This window comes from Zootoca vivipara, chromosome 1, assembly GCF_965207765.1.
Source record: "Zootoca vivipara chromosome 1, rZooViv2.hap1.1, whole genome shotgun sequence".
Lineage (NCBI taxonomy): Eukaryota > Metazoa > Chordata > Lepidosauria > Squamata > Lacertidae > Zootoca > Zootoca vivipara.
In genome coordinates this window covers 114,051,476-114,072,918 of record NC_142582.1, presented here as the reverse complement: position 1 = coordinate 114,072,918, position 21,443 = coordinate 114,051,476, and the positions used below count along the sequence as shown (strand labels likewise).

The following is a 21,443-nucleotide window of genomic DNA, read 5'->3' as shown; positions in this document are numbered from 1 at the left end:
CAGCCACAATGGATAGAAGAGAGATATATAGACATCCAATATTTCCCTGTTCAGCTGTAGACAGGAGAATTTGATCTGCCTGGACAGCCAAAAACAAGATTTTACTAGTGAACTGCACAAATATATAATCGGCGAGTAGACAGGGAGGTTGCAAGTGTCTTTCTACTAACCTGTGAGAAGTCATCAAATTAAAAAAGGTAAAGGATTTCTCCCCACTGCTTTTCCCGCCATTATGCCATTACAGGTACTAGTGATTTTGTAGCAAGGAGCATGCCATGAAGAGAAAGTAGAACACATTTATGGCAGTCATTACATTAGTCAAGAAAATAAAGTGCTTGGACTTGGCAGGACCAACATCTCCTGGGACTTGTTGCTACCGGTAGTAACATACCGGTACTCATATTTATACCAAATGAAATGAATAACCTTCTCTGGTTTGATAGAAACCAGGCCACAGGAGGATGCTAAAGTATATCATCTCAGCTGCAGTTAACTGCATTTTCCCTCAGATGCCATGAAATTGGTATATCTGAAGTACTTTACTAAAAAAAAGGGGGGGAGAGACTTAGATCATGCAGATATCTATACTGTACTCACATTGAGCAAGTGTAGATAAACGGCTCCCACTGAAATATTTACATTATAAAGCTACTTTCTGTATTAACAAATACTGATAATTTTCTACTTGGTAAATTGGTGTTGGTTTCTGGGTTTATTACTGTGGTTTGGATGTTGGTTTTAATGTTTGATGGCTGTTTTATTGGATAGAGAAATGTTCATAATAGAATGAACATTGAATTACTATGTTTTAATTGCTGGGCACTGCTGGGAGGAGAATGCAGTGAGTGTCATAATTTTCTAAAACATGAACAGCAAAAAATGGTCAAGTCACATGCATTTTAAAGCAAAATTGAGAGCGGTTCTCTCTCTTTCCCCTTACACACACAGCCTTCATATTTGACATATAGCACATGTTGCATTTTTGTTCCCATATATGGAAAAACAGTTTCTGAAGAACTGGCCTAACGACTTACACTGAACTGGAAGTCAAAAAAGCAATAAATGAACAAAGGGCTCATTTTCTTTTAGTCGTGTGTGAACGAAGCCCTGTTTTATTGAGTGCAAAATTATTTAAGGAAAAAGCACAATATCTTAAATGCCAGTTTATGATCATTCCAAACTTTACACATTATAACAAAGGGAAAGTCAGTTTTCACTGATCCTCCTCCTGAGGGAAGCTTGAAGATAAAAGGTGGGAGTGCACAGTGAAATAAGGTTTCAAATAGGTTTTCTCCACAAAAACTTTAGGAGTGTAGAAATTCTGCATTATAAGGCAAATATGAAGAATGTCATCCTCGAGTCTCAAAGAAAGCCCAGTTATTCCACCAAATAGAATGCACCCATACTCAAAGTCAACTTATTCAAAAAATAGAAGGTTGATGCTCTATTCAGTAGTAAATGTGGAGAAAAAGAATTTCACATTCCATTTGTATGTTCAACTGATGCAGCCAAGATCCTTCAGGTTATCTAAAAGTGTTCATCGGGAAACGCAGATGGGTTTAAGTGTCAATCAGTTGCAGTCTGCTAATTTGGTTGGAGGCCTTGGCAAATGTTTGGTGACGATTGCAAACGACAGCCAGGCAAATTGGAATAATACAGTAGCCCACTGTTTTGGGATCAGCTCTTGTACAGGAATAAAGGAACAGGAACATTTGTAAATAAGGGATCAAGAAGATAATAGTCCACATCCAAAAGGGTACGGACAGCAGCCGTGTTTTTAAGGAGTGCATCCAGGTTGTTTCTTCTCTCAGTTTTTCAGGAGGTTGCTGGATGTGCTCCAGTGCTAGTCTGTTGTAAGTCTCATTGATTTCAAAGACATAGTAAAATGCTGCCGCACTTGCTATTAAGTATAATCCCACACCAATCCATCCCATCCTCTGACGGAAGTTCATCATTCTCCATGCTCTGAACCTTTAAAAAAGGAAAAAGATAATCAAAGCACTTAAAGAAATATCAGCTTGTCATGTTACGGGATACAATTTTCTAAGTGTAGCTGAAGTGTTACTGGGCAAATGCTGCCCCCCCCCCCAACATCTCCCAGTAGATGTCAGTAGGAAATGTAATGTGCAAAATGCTAAAGACAGGGTGTTAAATTTTCAGCAGAAGTGAAAGAGATGATGAGATGGTTGGTGTTGAAGACTGATCCCAAGTGGATGTAAGCGGCAATCTTCAAAGATTTATTCTACAGTGCAGCCAATTTAATTTTACTTATTAATCAGGTTTTTATCCCGCCATGTTAGGCTACATTATTCCCCAACATTCCAGTTTAATCAAGGGGGCTGGGTGTGCGAGATGGTAAGTGGCTGGTGGCCCCCCTCCCTCAATAGATAAAGCCGGGGTTTAGATGAGAGAGGTTAGGGAGGGTGATGTGGCAGAGAAGCAAAGCAGCAAGCTGGAAAGCCAGAGAGGCAGAGCAATGGTTGGTTTCTGTTCAAAACCAGGGCTGCGGCTATGGGAGAAGGTGCTGGTGCTGCGGACCCCTCCATCGTAGGCTCAGGCTGTGTATATGTGTAAATAAACCATCTATCATAAAGACAAAACAGTCTCCACTGTGCCTCATTTCCAAAAGGAAACACAAACCCCAGGTAAGCGCCTGGAAATGATGGAATCTTGCACCACTCAGAGATTGGGGTGGCATGCAACAATATGAAGCACAGCAGTGGTTCTCCAGGGTTCAGCGGCGTAGCGAGCTGCCGCAACACCCAGGACGGCAAATTGCCATGCGGAGCCTAAACGGAGCATCCAGGCTCCAGGTAGACAGCCCAGTGGCCTGCCGACTACACCCCCTAGCTCCGCCCCTGCCGGGGTTTCAGGAAGAAACTTCTCCAAGCCCTACCTAGAAATGCTGGAACTGAACCTGGAACTGACTGCATGCAGAGCAGATGCCCTGCCCCTGAACTAAGCCCCTCCCCCAAAACATGACAGTTTCAGTAGCACTGTTCGCTTTTTACCGAGTGGAAAAGGGAGTAATAATTGGTGTAAGCGTCCTTTAAGAAAACCTAGTGGGAAGCAAAAGCCTGTGTGCAGAGGTTGTGACACTGTCCCTCCGGCCCAGACAGTTAACACAAGTCGGGAGGAGCTATGAGTCATGAAGACCAAGGGGGAAAGCCATGCCCCCCACCCCACTCCCATTTTCTCCCGGTTTTCCTCTAGGCCTTTGCATCTCTAGGGACTTGGAGCCTAAACTTATGCACACTGCTCTGACGGAGTGGGGAGGATAATACCATGTACGAGTGCGTGTGCTCCCTTTTGAAAAGTACCATAGACACAGCAGCTGTATTCCTTAACTGTCACTTTATGAGAGTTGCATAAATTTCAAAGTTAAAAATATCACGTCTTATGAGATTTAAGACTGGCTTACATGGCTTTCAGTAAACATCTGCAGTCAAGAGCATGCACCCCTCAAAAAAAATCAATGTACATCAGGGATGGGGAACCACATGCCCCTTAGGGCCTTATTATCTGGCCCCTGGAAGTCTCCCCGGGTCACATATACCCTCTGTATTCCTAAGCCACACCCTCCTCGAGTGTTTGGCATGGCTGGATGTGTCCTACTGTTTCTTGTTTCTCTGGATAGAGGAGGGGCTTGTGTGCAAGGACAAAGAAACTGGCTTACCAAGAGTTAAGATTTACATTTTATTTTATTTTGCTCTGCTCACTTTTACTTCTGGCTTTGCCCGCCACTGGCATGTGGCCCTTGATAGGTTGCCCAGAAGGAAATGTGGTCCTGGGCTTACAAGTGAATGAAGAGAAGTGTTTCCAAAACTTGGATCTCCAGTTGTTTTTGGACTACAATTCCCGTCATCCCTGACCACTGGCGCTGCTGGCATTAAAACACTAACAACATTATCAACAGGTTTTTTTTTAAGTCAGGGCAATACTTGTTCCTATCCAGCCAACATGGCTCCATGGAGCCCCTCAGGGAAAATCTTTCATCACTTCATTGAACCATTGCAATCACAAAAACAACAGCAACTCTATCTTTGTAGCTCTCATTTGTGGTTCTCAGTCTTTCCACACCTGTCACAGTGGCCGGAGTGGGCTACTTCAGAGTAACGACTCTACACCGCTCTGCATTTTATCTTTTTATTGGTGCTGCGTATTTACAGTGCTGAAGGCAGTGCTATTTACAGAGACACATCTTATCCGCTAGAATCAGAACCTCCGAATGGCGTTTGGCGCGTTTTCCTCCAACACAACAACTTGGGGAGACCCATCCTCTTCCCCCTACGTTTTCTGCGCAATTCCGGAGTTGGGGGAACAGGTCTGCCCCCTTGCTTTCCCCTTCCTGTCTCACCTGGGGCGCTGGCTCCGCTACCCTGTCTGAGCCTCGGACCCCACTTCCTGCTTCCCCACTTGAGACGGAGCTCTCCCTGCTTTCCCCTGCGCTCAGGGATGGGCTGGAACTCAGGAGGGGAGGGACTTCGCGATATCCCCTGTCCCTCACAACACCCAAGTGCCTGATCCCGTATTGGGGCTGCTCACATGTAGAAGAAACAGACTACTGGGCTAGTGCTTTGAACCTTAATGGTTTTAGGCTGGTAAAGGTAAAGGGACCCCTGACCATTAGGTCCAGTTGTGACCAACTCTGGGGTTGTGGTGCTCATCTCGCATTATTGGCCGAGGGAGCCGGCGTACAGCTTCCAGGTCATGTGGACAGCATGACAAAGCCGCTTCTGGCGAACCAGAGCAGCACATGGAAACGTCGTTTCCCTTCCCGCTGTAGCGGTACCTATTTATCTACTTGCACTTTGACATGCTTTCGAACTGCTAGGTTGGCAGGAGCTGGGACCAGGAGCTCACCCCGTCGTGGGGATTCGAACAGCCAACCTTCTGATCACCTGCGTCCCTTTAGGCTGGTAGTTACCCGGAAAAATCTGTTTTCTTGGCTAAGTACTATTAAGAAGCAAGTTTAAAACATTCTCCATTCTGCTGTGTGCTTCCTCCTCTTGCTTTCTGATTCTCAAAACTACCACACTAGACTTCCAAGTTTATCCAGTCTTCTGCAAAAATGAAAGACCAATTATGTTTGATGCCTGTGATAAGCACAGTCTACCAATTACCTCCTTCCCCAAGGAGAACAAGTTGCAACTTTTCCTTTCTCATTTTTGACCAAAAAAGGAACAAGTAGCAAGGAGGTCCCTAAGCCTTAGGCTGGTCCCTAAGCCTGCAACACAAGCAAATAATATTTACTTTTGCACAAGTGTGGCTAGAAGATATCCCTGGTGCAAGGTTAACTCATTTAATTTCATTTTCTGAACTGGACTGCATCAGACAAGAAAAACAAAAGGCCCACTATAACATGTGCTTGAAATAGACAGTCACTGGTTGAAGGGGCAGAGGAGGAAAGAGGAAGGGGAAACCATCCATTATGATCAGTTGCCTGATGACTGGAAATTTCTTCTGACCTTTCTTGGGCACAAGGGGGGAATGACACGCCTGTCTGAGAAGCAGGGAAACTATTTGTGTTAAGTCCCAATTTGGACATGCGGTGGTACAGTCATACCTCGGGTTAAGTACGCTTCAGGTTGAGTACTTTCAATTTAAGTACTCTGCAGACCAGTCTGGAACGGATTAATCCACGTTCCATTACTTTCAATGGGAAAGTTCGCTTAAGTACGCTTCAGGTTAAGTACAGACTTCCAGAACCAATTAAGTACTTAATCTGAGGTACCACTGTATTCAACTTAGTTTACTCACTGAAATCAACTGACCCAACTTAGTGATGTTCATTAATTCCAATGAGTCTACTTGGGGTAAAACTTAGTTGAATACCACCCAGAAAGAGTCATGAGCTTAGCTAAACTTGAAGACACTTGGCATGCAGTCTGCTAAATTTTTATTACTCTTAAAACTTCTATGCCAGGGGTCAGCAAACCTTTTCAGCAGGGGGCTAGTCCATTGTCCCTCAGACCTTGTGGGGGGGGCAGACTATATTTTGGAGGGGGGGATGAACAAATTCCTATGCCCCACAAATAACCCAGAGATGCATTTTAAATAAAAGGAAACATTCTACTCATGTAAAAACATGCTGATTCCCGGACCGTCCACGGGCCGGATTTAGAAGACAATTGGGCCACATCCAGCCCCCGGGCTTTAGTTTGCCGACCCATCTTCTATGCCAGGGGTCAGCAAACTTTTTCAGCCGGGGGCCGGTCCACTGTCCCTCAGACCTTGTGGGGGGGCTGGACTATATTTTGAAGAAAAAATATACCACTGTAGTGTCCCAGTTTGTGAACTTTACCTCGGTCTAAGAATGGAATCCGAACGGTGGAAGGGCACCAGTGGCGGGAGGCCTCATTAGGAAAAGTGCACCTTTGGTTTAAGAACAGTTTCGGTTTAAGAACAGACTTCCAGAACGGATTAAGTCCGTAAACCGAGGTACCACTGTATTTGTAAATGTGCATATCACAAAGGCCCCACAGATCTTCAGTGCTCCATCTTATCAAAAGGAAACTAAAGTCCAGCGACAGAGTTATACAGTTATGAAAGTAGAGAGCATTAAGTAAAACAGTTTTTCAACTTACCGTATCTGTACTTGAAATACTTATCTTTTAGGAACTATAAGCTGCAGAACTTGTTTTTACCAGTAATCTACACCACCTATCCCCTCTCGCCACAAAAGTGACATACAACTGCCAGCTAATAATCATGTGACTGTCATTATCATTCATTGCTGCCTGATCATGAGAGCTACAAGCACATTTTAGTCAGAAAAATAATCTGTAGAACCAACCTTCCCCTCAACCACTGGTCATCCCCAAATCTTTAGGAATAAGCAACAGGATCGAGCAACTACCAAAACGCTAAAGGTTGCCTGTTGCCTACAGTATGAAGTCAATTCACATATTTGAGAATTCCCTGCCAGATCTTTGTAAATGTCAAAACCAAAAGTCTTTTTAGAGCCTTGTTTTTCAAACCATGACCACAATGAACTTGGGAGTCACGAATATGCAGCCAGCTTTGTGCGACATAAGGCCAAAATTGACTGTTTTTTGAACTCTTCCTTTTTAAAGAGTTAAAGATAGTGTCTGGGAAATAAAGCAGGCTTGGTAGCATTTAGGAAAATATGTTTTAATTGGTTTAGTTCTGGATTTCCTGGGAAGGCAGATCAATCAATGGCTATTAGGAGCAATAGCTGTGATACTCCTATGGACAAAGACAGTATAGCTATGAATGCTAAATGGAATTGGGGGGGGGGGTGACCAAGACAGGAGATCCACCACCACCCAAAGACATCTAGCCGGCAACTTTTGGAAACGGAATGCTGGGCAAGATTAATCTTAGGATGACTAACAATTCAATTCTTACCTTCCCATGTTTGTGTCTATTTATTTATTTATTTAGACCTTCAACAGGCTGCTGCTAAAGGATCTCATTACCAAAGTGAACACTGTTAACACAAGATGATCCAGTGAAAGTTCACTTTGGCCATCCTTGCTCTGCAGTCTCCACCCTAGGACACAACACATTATGAAACCTGTCCACCAGGCCTCTTTCAGTTATGCTTGCATAGCTGCAAAGACCATTTACAATTTTGCAAAAAAAAAACCTGTTTCAAGGGCAATTCTGAAGCACAACTAATTAACGAAATATACTGGGAACTCAGGCACTCTGATAAGTTGCAGTGCAGGTCATGCCAGTTTTTGTTCGCGTAGCAATTCTAGGCATACAATACATCTTTCAGTTGCAAAGGTTGCTATAAGAATGAGAAACACATTTATGGTAAAAGGCAGCATTTCAGATAGCTCACCGTGACAAATTCATTTATGTGCATGATGCTATTTAGTGCAACCTGTGGCAACTTGTTTATCATAGTGTGGAACTGGTACACTGCAGCAGCCAAATTTGGAAACTCAACTCAGCCACACTGACTAGAGCTGAAGTGAGCAGGATTCAGTCCTTGTGTGGTACACTTTTCTTTCTCTGCTATAAGCTTTGTCTTGCTATTATTGTTAATCTCCTTCCATGCATGTCCCAAGATAATGTACAAAAGATAAAAAAACAATTACAGAACAGTTGCAAAAGTAACAGATGAGTTTTTAAAAATACATAAGGACACCTATGGCTGAGACCTATCCATTCAACTGTGTTCCACTGAAGTGTTTTAGAGTACATTCTCAGGATCACTCAACAGTTAAGGCGTGACAAATCTATTAAGTGAGTTGAACTATGCACTCACCCTTAAGATTGTAAGTACTTTGCTGGATCAGACCCAAGAACCCTAACAACCATGAGCAGCAGGAAGTTGACTGAAAATCGGCCAGCTGTCTAAAATTGTCTTCTCCCCACTTCTGTACTGGGGGAAAGGGTCAGTGTCAGACCTGCAACTACTGGCACATTTACAGTATCATAAATACATAGCATAATCTTACAACTCTAGCTGTTTCCAATGGTAAGCATATGCTTAGGAGGCAGCACACTGCTCATTTCACCAGCACAACACAAAGCAAACATGTTAGACCAGCACTGCAGGGACTTTACAGGATATCTATCCCTTGAACAGTTTGTCCCTGGGCAATACCATTAGGATGCTCATCTTTTTAACAAACTCCTGCCCCGATTGGGTTTAGCTACATATCATTTTGTCTACAAAAGTGGACTAATGGGAATATTGTTCAACAAGTTATAACACTGGTATCATCAACAACACCAGGAGTCAAAGGAATTTTAGGATCCAGAAAGGAAAGACAAGAAGAAACATGACATTCTTAATTATCCTGGTTTTACTTTCCTTGCTCTGCAGCTGACACTACCCTAACCAATCCCATCTATTCATGATAGAATCAGTTATGGGTCCTTGTCGGTCCTTTACTTTTATTACACGTGCACCTGCATTCTTTCGATAAAGCTTAAAGGCTCACGTAATAGGCAAAAGTAAGAGACTGAGCAGTCTATGCTAATAAGTTTGATTTTCACCTTGCCCACTGACACTAGTACAATAAAACGTATCAATTTACCAATATTATGTGCCCCCTCTACCCATCAGGTCAACAGCAACTGCATTCTGTAATAGTGCCATAGCAGCCAGTTTCTTCAACCTACCTATTTTGAAGTAGCCTTTCCATATGAATGCTCACTGAAGAAGAAAAGACTAACACTTATCTAAAGAACTAGAGCTATATTTGATATAGTAGCATCTTTGTCTTATCTGTCAGGCAGCTTCTCAAGTCTGTCAAACGGTTTTTTCAGTTGAAGCCAAGCAAATGATTCTACTTCCTAAAGTGAGATAGTAATCAACCCTCACTTTCCTCAATGTAACCTAACTGCCTAAAATTATTCATATCCCACACCCATTTCTACTGCACAGAAAGCTCCTGGGTAGTTTATCACTCATTCAATACCCGAATTACAATAGTTTTGTTTTTAAATCGCTAACCACAAACACAATGCAATCCAAGCATTAACAGGAGGAACTGTCTGTGTGTCTCTATTCTTCCCCCAACCCTAGAGTGTTACTTCTGCCAATTTTGCCTTCCTCAAAAGGCTGGCAGTACCTCATGCCCAAACTTTCTAAACCTTTCCCAAGGGCTCCCTTCCTGTTCCCCAGAACTCCCCAAAACTTAAATCTGACCCAAAACCCAGCACGGATATGGACTGAGATATAAATAAGAGTGCCTCTGGGCATGTACAATGCAACCTTTTGGATGTTTTGATTGTTTAGCTGCTTGTGCGTTCGCTGCCCTGGGCTCCTGTGGGAGAAAGGCAGGATGGGAATTTAATTACTCAAGCAAAACTGCTTCTAAACAGAGTGAGGAGGGGGAGGGTGTGCATGTGTCGTCGTCGTCGTCCGTCCGTCCCCCAAATTGCAATGGGGGGGGGGGAGAGCTTCCAGTGGGGAACTGGAACTTCAAAGCAAATGTGAGCAAAGTGGCCTCTTTCTCTCTCAAGAATGGGATTTTTGTTAGAAGGGGGGGGCAGGCTTTTGTTGTGGGGGGGGGAAAACAACCTCAGATTTGTATTGATTTTTGCTCACTGTGCCCCCCTTGGCTACGCCCATGCTCTCAGACTGAATTCGAGACAGGGCTGCTCTCCGTCTTCCTCGGCAGGCTGAGCCTATGGAACACAGTAGGACCACAGAATCGTGGAATAGGAAGGGGACCCCCGGGGTAATCTAGCTCAACCTCCAGGCAATGCCCTTCTGCCCAACGTGGGGCTCGAACCCGCGAGCCTGAGGTTCGCAGCCTCCCGCTCTACGGACTGAGCTGCCCCGCCAGCGGTTGTGAGCGTGTCCCTGAGCCGGTGCAGAGCAGCAGCCTAGAACCCTTCCGGCGCTCCCCGCCTCAGCCTCCCTCGGGCCTCGCGAGCCCTTACCTTCCTCCGCCGGGAAGCACGGGAATGAGCAGCCAAGAGGAGGGAGCGTAACTCCGCCGCCTCTCCTGCCGAGCCTCTCTCAGGGCCCGCCTCCTCAGAGCTCTGCTTCCGGTGCCGCGCGACATGGCTGCAGTCACGTGAGGAGGGTCGAATTGCCATGGCCAACGATTCCCGCTTTTACGGGCTGCGGAGGCGCCGCCAAAGGGGCGCGGCTCCTTTGGTCTGCGCACCGCGTCCTCCGGGATGTTTTCGACACCCTGGTTCCCCACCCACCGCCCCGCTCCCAGGTGTGTTAGCTTCGTATTGCAGAGGTGGCAGCTGCAGTGAAGCCAGGCGCTTTGAAGATGCCGCCTCGTCCCCCACCCACCCTTTTGTCAACCACCCAAGGAGAAAGTCTGGAAAGAGCGGGGTGAGGGACAATAATTTGTTGTATGGGTTTTTTTTAACTTTATTCTTAGCATTTCCCACCCCCCGAATAGCAATTAAGGCTGCTGCAGGCAAAGAGCAGGACCGTTGCTCGCTAAGGCGTACAGATAAATAAACAGAACAAATAAAATTAAGTACTTCCACCCCAGCCCATTCTCCCATCCCAGGAATGGAAAGGGGTAAAGAGTTAGCAATGCAGAGCCCTATTTCCGGGTTTTGTTTGAATGCTGCCATTTGCGGGGTAGGAGCGGAAGGATGGAAGGGAAAGCAGCCGTAGCCTCACTTCGCTGTAATGCATTAGTTTGAGAAAAGCGAAGTGTCATTAGTGCTTCATTGAGACAGACTCGCTCTTTATCCAAGCACACATGCACACCCCACGTTCCTGAGCAAGATCAGTAAGCACGGGTTTAAGTCACTCTCTACTACCCCCCATCCCATAATGTAGAAAAAAGGTAGCTTATGTTTCTGTACAGTACTGAATAGGAGGGTGGGAGATCATTCGAAAGCTTTCAGTTTTAAATACCTACCGAGCTGGTTCACAACAGCGCCAAGCCGCCAAGTTATGACCAGATTCAGGCCACAAAGTTTGCCTGCTTGCACCACCATGTGCTGGGTGCCATGAATAGATTTTTTTAAAAAAAATCCTGATTCTGCAACACTTACTCTTACAATGCAAAAACAGCAAGCAACACTTCTCCCAAAACTCAGCACCTGAACCAAGTGAGCCCAGACCAGCTCATATATCACAATTTGAGCAACTGGCTCAAAAAATTACCAACCAACGGACTGCAACATCACACACAATTTTATTGTTTTATCTTTTGTGTAAAGTTTTTGGGGTGGTTTTTTTAAAAAAAGAAAAGAAAATCAAGCTGTGCATTTTATGAAATACATAAGCAGGAAAAAAACTCCTTGCCACTTTCCCACTGCAGGGGAACCTCCAGCCGAATGAAGCTTACAGACCTCATTATGTCAGCCTAACTACACCTGCAGGCTTCCCCATCTGATGCACAATGCGGCTTAGCCCAATCACTCCCACCTATCTGTCAACTGCTTTCAGGTGGCATGGCAACAGAAAAAGGTGCCAAATTTTAAAAGTGCTGAAGGCAAGCAGCAAAGGAAGAGTGTTCTTGGGTCTTCCATGGCAGCCACAGGCTTAAATATGAATTGTCTGATCTCATATGATGTCCCATGAAGAGTGCGCCAGTTCTGAATCTGGCCCTCTTGACTGGATCCAGTTCCTTGTCCCTGCTTTCCCCCCAAGTACATAAGAAAAGCATTTCTTCTTATTGTTATAGGTTTGTGGGCACTTAATGCCAGGGTTTAGTAAACGTTAGGACAGGCATCCCCAAACTTCGGCCCTCCAGATGTTTTGGTCTACAATTCCCATCTTCCCCAACCACTGGTCCTGTTAGCTAAGGATCATGGGAGTTGTAGGCCAAAACATCTGGAGGGCCGCAGTTTGGGGATGCCTGGGTTAGTCTGTGGGGTAATGAGGTGTTTTGCACAACAATGTATCAAAGGAACTCGCCATAGAGGGCAAAGAGGTGGGGTCCCTTTGACCCCAGAGATAAAGCCAAGAGTCCAGGGACTGCAATCCAGAGTTAAGTAACAGAGTTAGGAAGCAGTGGGTTGTGACTCCAGTGGCATAGGAAGGGGGTGCGGGGGGTGCAGTCCACCCTGGGTGTCATCAATGAGGGGGGTGACAAAATGGCCAACCAGCTGGGAGGCGGGCGCGCCGCTTCCCCAGTGCCGGCGCTCGGCTTTGAGCGCACTGCACGCCCGCCTCCCAGCACTACCATCCTGAACTGGGGGTGATTCAGATTCAGATGTTTATTTACAGCCATAGGCCCATACAAAAAAAAAACATGAATGGCAAACTTTTACAAAATAGATACATCAATAGAATATCATACCGCATACCACAATCGTCACGAATGATTTTAAAATAAACATCCTGAACTGGGGGTGGCTCGCAGCGGCTTGGGGAGCCATGGGGGGGGGCGAAGCCTGACTCCATCCCACTGGATTTGTGAGGCGGGGGCGAACTTGGAAGCGGAACCTTCCACAGGAAAACACAACACGCACAAACAGGTGCCCTGCAGCAGTGAGTGTCTTTCAAAACACAAGCAAAGGAACCAAGCTAGGTGACTTTCATTTACGCAGTGTCCCCGCACTGTGCAGCCTTGCAAGGCTGGGATCTGGGGAGGGGGTGCCAGAAGGGCGCAACAGCCTCCACTTGGGGCTGGGGTCGCTCCAGTGGCGGTGGGGGTTGGCTGCGCGATGCCTTTGTTCTCTGCCCCTTGCCCCGCCCCCTTGCCCGCCCACACCCGCCCCCTTCCGCCCCGAATGTGTTGGAGTCATGTGTGACTCCTGAGAGAGGAGAGAAAGGGAAGGAGGAGTGGGGGCAAAGAGCAAGGAACAAGGTTTGTGAATAATGCTTGGGTCTGCTTAAGCAATGGAAGAAGCCAGAACCTCTCAGGGTAAGAATGCTGTGGACTCCTCCATATTAGGCTCAGCTTGTAAATATATGTGTAAATAAACCATATAGCATAAAGAAAACTACAGCCTCCGCTGTGCCTCATTGCATCCTTAAATTTCCATGCTTAACAAAAGCAACACCAGAGACAATGCTGGAAAATAAAGTCCCTAGTATGGCAAAATCTCTTGAGGGTCCCTCGCCCCACAATAACAAAAAGGCCTTCTCATATGAAACTGAGGTGACACAATCTTTCTGCATGCCACATTATGTGAGAGCTAGATAAATCTGCTGTGCTCATTGAAAGCCATTCAGGCAGCAAAGGCACCAACCACCTCCCTGAATGTTTTCCCTCCTGTTCTCTCAGTTCTGCTGAAACCCACTAGATGGCGCACATTACCTTGATGAGAGTCAAGGTTCCTTAACAAGGCCTAAAGAGCTTGTGGCATCTTTTAAAAATTTGTGATGCAACCTTAGAGCTGAGCTTTCCGGTCTAGGCCTTTTCTCTAAGTTTAGTGGAATAATGTTCCAAATCCAGGGTCCAGACATTTTGACACCTGACACCAACCATAAAACAAACCGTATACTGTCATACCTTGGGTTAAGTACGCTTCAGGTTGAGTACTTTCAGGTTAAGTACTCCCCGGACCCGGAAGTTTTTACTTCCGGGTTCCGCTGCGCGTGCATGCACAAAAGCAAGTTGCGCACTTTGCGCATGCGCAGAAGCGCTCTATCGGCGCTTCGTGCACGCGCGCTTCGTGCACCCCGAATGGTACCCCAGAACCAATTAAGTACTTAACCCAAGGTACCACTGTAAATGTTTTTTTCCCCCATCTACAATACTGTCTTATTTATTTTATAGTACAGTACATTGATTATTGCCTTCATTTTATGGATCAATGGTCTTGTTAGACAGTAAAATTCATGTTAAATTGCTGTTTTAGGGGCTGTTTTTCATTGTCTGGAACGGATTAATCCACTTTCCATTACTTTCAATGGGAAAGTTCACTTCAGGTTAAGTACCCTTCAGGTTAAGTACGGACTTCCAGAACTAATTAAGTACTAAACTGAGGTACCACTGTATGCTTCTTTGCATCTCCCCCTGCCACACACACCTGCTTTTATTCTCGCTACACATCACAGAAGGATGATATTGTTTATTTCGAATTGTTTCCCTCTGTTTAGTCCTGGCCCCCAACCTCTGATTGTTCTCAGAATTAATCCATAGTCATTAAACTGTACAATCTTCTTTCTGGGGTGGGGAAGAGAGATTTTCTTAGATGATTCTCAGGCCTTATGCAACAGAAATCAGCCTGTTGCCATCTTAATATGCCTCTTTTCATGTCCCAAAGTGGAAAATTACACGGAATTTCTTCAGCCACATCCTGGACCCTTACATCACATCAGTTACGCATGCACAGTTAAAGAAACCACAGTTAATCCGATATATTTCCTTTGGTGTTTCTTCTTCGCTTAGAATGAACTGATCTCTGTTGAACAAAGTCTGAGAGGAAAGCCAGGAGTCAGCCATTCTTATTCCCTCAGTCCTGAGAGCAATTTAGATGTCCAAGATTACCTTTAGTAATGTCCCTGCCCAGTCAGTAAGTTCTAATGACTGCAGAAAGCCTGGGCTAACAAATATGTTTTTAACACAACCGGGGAGTCCAATTTGTTCTGTGAGCCTATTTCCCCTCAATTATTTTCCCATTGTCAATCAGCTGAACAGGGAACAGGTGCCTGCTGGTAAGGCAGCAGGATTTAACCACTCTGTTCATGACGCAGTCTCATTGCAGACAGGCCCACACGAAAGAAGGCAGTCTGCGGGGTATGATAGTTTAGGGTTATGTGTGGCTTTATAGATTAGCAACAAAACTTTAAAGCTAGCTTGGTAGTAACCTAGAAGCCTGTGAGAGAGCTACGGGCTTTAAAAGACCATGAACAATTAAGTCTTCTAACTTGTTCCTTTTTCAGAGACTATATTGGCAAGCATGCCATTTATTTGATAACGTTGTTTTCCTTGTAAGGTTAGTTCAAACAACAGGTTCCAATACATAGAGCTCCTGATAAACCAGCAGTACAGTTAGGGTGTGTCTAAACAGCCACTCTTCTTTATTTTTCAGTTCAGCTTTATTTTTCAGTTGTCCTCCTGGGGCAACCTCTCCCTGTCTGGCTCCTCTGGGGATTAGGTGGAACAAAACTTGTGAGGGGTTAAGGTGAACACATTTCCTTTAGCTGAAACCATAACTATACAAAACAATTCAGCCCCCCCTGAAGAAGAACTGAAGGCATAAGCAATTTGTTTTAACACATGATCGGCCTCTCTTGAGTCCACAGGGAAAATTAGACAATTCTTGCTTGCAGACTTTGCGGTCAGCCACTCCAAACATTGCTCTAATCGGGCCACTTCCTTGTTTGCAAACAGCGTGAGTCCCATAGCAGCAGATCAGGCGTAGCTAGTGGCAGGTTTAGGATCTGCAGCTTGAAGGATGTACAGTAGCTGCAGCTTTGTTGTTGTTGTTTAGTCGTTTAGTCGTGTCCGACTCTTCGTGACCCCATGGACCATAGCACGCCAGGCACTCCTGTCTTGCACTGCCTCCCGCAATTTGGTCAAACTCATGTTCGTAGCTTCGAGAACACTGTCCAACCATCTTGTCCTCTGTCGTCCCCTTCTCCTAGTGCCCTCAATCTTTCCCAACATCAGGGTCTTTTCCAAGGATTCTTCTCTTCTCATGAGGTGGCCAAAGTATTGGAGCCTCAGCTTCTAATAGCTGCTAGAGGAGAGGAAGAGGTTAGAGGAGAAACTGTGAGTAGATGGGTATCTCTTCCTCATCAAACCTGTACCTGGAACTTACTGTGGACAATGCAGCTGACTGCTGAATGGGACACAGCTGTGTGTAGCTGGAGGGTGCATTATCCACCTGCCTATAAAAAGCAAGCCTGGAATGAACAACTAGGGTGATGTCAGCAGTTTCTAGAAAGCCTCCTCTTTGTGCAATGTTTGTAGGAGAGCTGTGAGCTTGTTTGGGGCTCCGAGTTGAGTCCTGGGTGCAAGCTGAATGGGGAGGTGTGTCAGAAGGAGAAGGCGTTGAGGTGTTGAAAAACACATTTATTAAGCCTTTTTACTTAGTATAGTAGGGGAAGAAATTCCCCAAAAAGAAGTTACCTTTTTTTCTGTATGCCAGCAGCGAGAATATTGATAGCTAAGAATTGGAAGACACAGGAATTACCAACCATGGAAGAATGGCAAATGAAGATGATGGACTTTATGGAACTAGCTGAACTGACTGGGAGACTGCGTGACCAGGGAGAAGAGTCGGTGGAAGAAGATTGGAAGAAATTTAAAATATATTTTAAAAAGTACTGCAATATTTGATATTATGAAATCCATTTGGAAGTTGTTATAGGCTGTAGGTGTAGAAGTAGTGGTTAGTATATAAGAAAATTTATAGTAATGAAATTAAGTAGATAATGAGAGTGTTATGTTAAGGATATTATTTATAATGTCGTCAAAATTATGATTTAGAAATTGCTAAAGATGATTTATAATGGAGCCCAGAAGGAGGGATTTGAAAAGAGAATGGAAAATGAGTTATGTTTGCTTTTGCTTTTGTTTTGTGGTTTTGTTAGGTTTGTAATGTGTTGTATTTTTTTATTTGTTTGTTTTGTGTTAATATAAAATGAATATTTTTTTTAAAGGAGTTGATATAGGTTTATATTTCTTTGTATTCATTAAGACTGGGAGATATCAGCCTTTCAACATTGCGGTGTATCGCCAGCCAAACATGGTTTGGCGATATATCGTTATACTGAAAAAACAAGATGCATTGGCCTCTGCCTGCGATACACTGGGTGAGACTGTCCCAGCTCTCACCTCGAGAGCTGAGGCAGTTTTACCCAGGCTTGCAGGCTGGGACAATGTGGCTTGTTTGTGCTGTTCAGCTGGGGAGAGGGAAGGGTCCCCACCCCCCCAGCTGAGAAAGCCCCGGTGTTCTCGCCACTCACGTGCGGAGCATCAGGACTCCTTTAACTGCTTGCTGCGGGGAGTGGCAACCACACTCCCCTCGGCTGAGGAGGAGTTGCCATCTCTGCGCCTCTTGGCCCTGCGTTTGGAGCGGCGACTCTTCTGCCGCTTGCCACCAGAAGAAGGGACTCTAGGCACCGGAAGATCCTCCTCAGAAGACTGGATGCTGAGCGCCTCCCTTGAAGGAGCAGACTGCACCTGCACAGAACTAAAAGCATGTGAGGAGCTTGGCTGGGAAGATGACCACATGCTGTGTAAACTGAGGTCCTGAACTCCCAGGCCCCGGGGGTGCTGACTGAGAACGAGGCAGTCCAGACTGGAAAGCATGCTGCATCATGGCACCCATCAGGGCAGTCTCGAGCAGGTCAGGCGCCCTGGCGCTGAGATCGCTCCAGCACCCCCGCCCTCACAGCGCGCAATATGGCTTCCGCGCGGCTTTGCCGCACAGCGCCCTTTCTGCCAGCCCCGCGCCCCGCGCCACCGGGACTATACCTAGAGCCAGCCCTGGAACCCATACTCCTAGGACGACCCCTAGGGCTAGCCGGGACTGAGATGCTGGAAGGTTGGAATTGGGAGAACAAGGCACCAGAAGAATCAAAAGCCTCGCTCCCTTCACTCACATTCGAAGGACCATGAGCCTCAAAAACAGTGGAAGACGTGGAAGGGCTGGGCTGAGAAACAGGCTGCCTTCCAAACTGCTGAGCCAAAGACTCCAGCTCTGTATTAAACCTTGACACAGTCGCAGGATCTGATCCGATATTGGCCATAATTGCACCCAAGCGATCCAGCGTATGCTGCGGAACCGCTGGGCAAGGCGTTGAACGCAGTGACTGAGAGAGGCTTCTGATCACCCTTTTGGAAGGGAGATCAGGACTGGGATTCCTCTTAATAGGAATCCCGAAACCTTCCTACTAAAATAGGGGGAATTACAGAGAATACAAATGGAATTAAAAAGGCACCCCACAATCAAAATGGCGCTCCCACTGAAATTAGCTGGGGTTAACACCTCTCCAACTCGAAAAGAAGGTACAAAATGGCGATCGTATTAAATCCAGCCTGCTCATTCTACTAGAATAAACATAGAGTACAAACCAAGTAATACTCAGAGTAGACCCATAGAAATTAACGAACATGACTAGGCCACATTCATGCCTTACATTTAAAGCACCATGCAGTCACTTTAATCCAGGCATCCCCAAGCTTCGGCCCTCCAGATGTTTTGGACTACAATTCCCATCTTCCCTGACCACTGGTCCTGTTAGCTAGGGATCATGGGAGTTGTAGGCCAAAACATCTGGAGGGCCACAGTTTGGGGATGCCTGCTTTAAACAGCCATGACTTAACCCAAAGAATTCTGGGAGCAGTGGTTTAAGGGTGCTGAGCAGTGCCGGCTCACCCACGAAGCAAGGTGAAGCAAACGCTTCAGACGGCAGGAGCCACAGGGGCAGCAGATCTTTATTCCTGCCTTGTTCATGATGTAGATTTTCACTTGCCCCTTCTTCCTTGGCAGGGAGAGGAGCACCATTTTATGGTTTGCCTCAGGTGCCAAAATGTCTTGAGGCGGCCCTGGTGCTGAGAGTTATTGGGAGAACCCCTTTCCCCTTTCCAGAGTGGTTTAACAATCAATCTCTCTTCACAGGGAACTCTGCGAGGGGAACAGGGCGGGAAGCCATGAAGAAGAAGAAGAGTTTGGATTTGATATCCCGCCATAGCTGCCAAGTACCCCGTTTTCCCCGATAAACCCCCGTTTTTACTTACCTTTTCCCGGTGGTCCCCCGTATCACTTCGTCTCCCGTTTTTCTCTGTTATTTTCTTCTGCCAGCGGCCATTTTTTTCTGATTTGCCCTTCTATGGACACAAAAAATGGCCGCCACCGGCTTCAGAAGTCACATCTACGCATGTCCGGAAGTGCATAGACGCAACTTCCGGTGTCGGCAGCCATTTTTGGTGCCCATAGATGGGCAGAGACACCGGAAGTTGTGTCGATGCACTTCCTGACATGCGTAGAAGCGACTTTCGAAGCCGGCGGCAGCCATTTTTGGTGCCCATAGAAGGGCAAAACGACACCAGAAGTTATGTCGACGCAACTTCTGATGTCACACGGCTGCCGGTCCCGGATTCTACAGTCCGGGACTTGGAAGGTAAGTATCCCGCTTTATCACTACCCGAAGGAGTCTCAAAGCGGCTAACATTCTCCTTTCCCTTCCTCCCCCACAACAAACACTCTGTGAGGTGAGTGAGGCTGAGAGACTTCAGAGAAGTATGACTAGCTGAAGCTCACCCAGCAGCTGCATGTGGAGGAGCAGAGACGTGAACCTGGTTGCCCAGATTACCAGTCTACCGCTCTTAATCACAACACCACACTGGCCATTCAAAGTGTTATTATAGTGCTTTAAAGGTATGGTGTGAATGTGGCCTAAGTTGCATTGATTTCAATGTGTCTCCTCTTGAGGGGGATTTAGTTGGATGCAGCCTGGCCACCAAGCACCATGTGTAGAAAAAGCACAATGGCATTTTCACACTTCTGTCTTGGGAAGCTCTGTGTGAACTGCTGCCACTCGCGTCCTGTATTCCATAGAAAAGCTGGGCCTTGACTTTCCTGTTAATGCAAACAGCACCTCCAGGGCTTCTTCCACATGCATGAGGCTTATCAGAATGTTCCATCACCTGCCTCCGACCAACTTTCCCCATTCGTACCCTTTCATTCCTGGAAGAAATGGAGCCGGAGACTGTCAGCTTAGTACTGTTAGTGAGTCACACCCAGTTTTGTGACTCAGCAGCACGTAACCTCTTTGGATCTGTTTCCTGCTAGGGCACTGTGGGCCACTGGAAGTGTAATAGCAGGCTGCAGGAGGAAAGGTGAGGGGCACATGCCCAGCTATGGACAAGTCTATCCATTTCAATTTCACTCTGTTTCTCCTTCTCCCAGTCTATGTCTGCCACATTCCTGCATCAGTTTGCATTTCTTGTTTACAGAAGAATCTCATGAAAATTTGTTAGCATTTTAGCGTCCCTTGTACTATCTATATACTGTATATATAAATGTAAAAAGGGCATGTGTGTGTCTCCACTTTTCACCGAAACCGCTTGACCGATAGCGTTCAATTTTTCATACAATGTCCTATGCTACTGTGAGACGAAGCATATACCGTTTGCGTAGACAGATGTCACACCTGCGCAAGGTAAAACTCCAAAACCCCGTGTTTCAGAACAGACAACCCACCCCAAAGTGCATGATGGGAAAAAGAAGCCAAAAGAGGTTGCAAAACAGCACCCTCTAGCGGCGGCTACACTGGTACTGCAGCTAGAAAACCTTTGCTCTCTATTGCCCTCTATACTGCAGCTAGAAAACCTTCCCTCTCCACAGCACCTCGGCTCACCTTTACAGACTAGGTCGAATGGAGGTGGGTACTCACCTGGGTGGGTGTTGGGGGGAGGAGGGGACAGAATAGATCATGGGTCGGGACAGGGTGGGGGAAATCACTGGGATGAGCCAGGGGTGGGGGGGAGGAGACGGGATACGTCATGGGTGGGAGAAACACAGGGATGAGCCACTAGATGGCCCGTGGCCAGTCCAGCTAGTACTGTATATATATTTTTGGCTAATGTGTACATTTTTTGCAAGCAATGTTCCCTAATTTTATGCATGTATGCTAGGGGTGCCTTGAATGATGCCTAGGGCTGCCACGGGTAACACTGGCCTCTGTCCCTCTTCCCTTCCCTTCCTCCTCAAGTCAAAATAATATGTGTTAAATAATATGTGTTAAAATATTATTAAAATCATTAGTAACTAAAATAGATTAAAGCATGCAAATGTCTACGTGTCTGCTTAGGCTTGCCTATCAATGTGGCTGTGGAAACCCAGCCAGATGGCAGAGGGGCGGGGTATAAATAACATAATAAGAATAACATAAAAAAACATTTAAAGCAGGCACTGAAAAGAGTACAGTGAAGGCACCGTCTGATATCAATAGGCAGGGAGTTCCAAAGTGTGGGGTACTGCCACACAAACATTGTTTTCTGTAAATGTGGAACGAGTATTACGTGGCACCTGTAAGTGATCCTGCAAGTTAACTAATCTCAAGCTGTTGGGGGCTTTACATACTAATAGTTACACCTTTGAATTATGGTGCTGGAGGAGAC

General features: G+C 45.9%; 1 protein-coding gene and 1 long non-coding RNA gene across 2 annotated transcripts; one reads left to right on the top strand and one right to left on the bottom strand.

The window, feature by feature from the left end:
- Positions 1-1,078: 1,078 nt before the first annotated feature.
- LYSET (lysosomal enzyme trafficking factor) lies at positions 1,079-10,593 on the bottom strand. The gene is made up of 2 exons (XM_035107036.3): positions 10,375-10,593; positions 1,079-1,971 (listed from the first exon to the last, which is right to left on the bottom strand). Exons 1-2 carry the CDS (start codon positions 10,497-10,499, stop codon positions 1,560-1,562), a joined length of 537 nt encoding a protein of 178 aa, XP_034962927.2. The 5' UTR covers positions 10,500-10,593; the 3' UTR covers positions 1,079-1,559.
- On the top strand, positions 10,543-16,974 carry LOC148687715 (uncharacterized). Its single transcript, XR_015946575.1, has 2 exons — positions 10,543-10,783; positions 16,462-16,974. It is a non-coding gene; the product is annotated as an uncharacterized LOC148687715 (long non-coding RNA).
- The last annotated feature ends 4,469 nt before the right edge of the window (positions 16,975-21,443 follow it).

What these genes read in the sequence shown, in the direction of transcription:
- LYSET (XM_035107036.3), bottom strand. Translation starts at nt 10,499, where the DNA reads ATGTCGCGCGGCACCGGAAGCAGAGCTCTGAGGAGGCGGGCCCTGAGA. An exon ending in GTGCTTCCCGGCGGAGGAAG is followed by an intron (nt 1,972 to 10,374) that starts GTAAGGGCTCGC and finishes CCTTTTTTAAAG; the next exon opens with GTTCAGAGCATGGAGAATGA.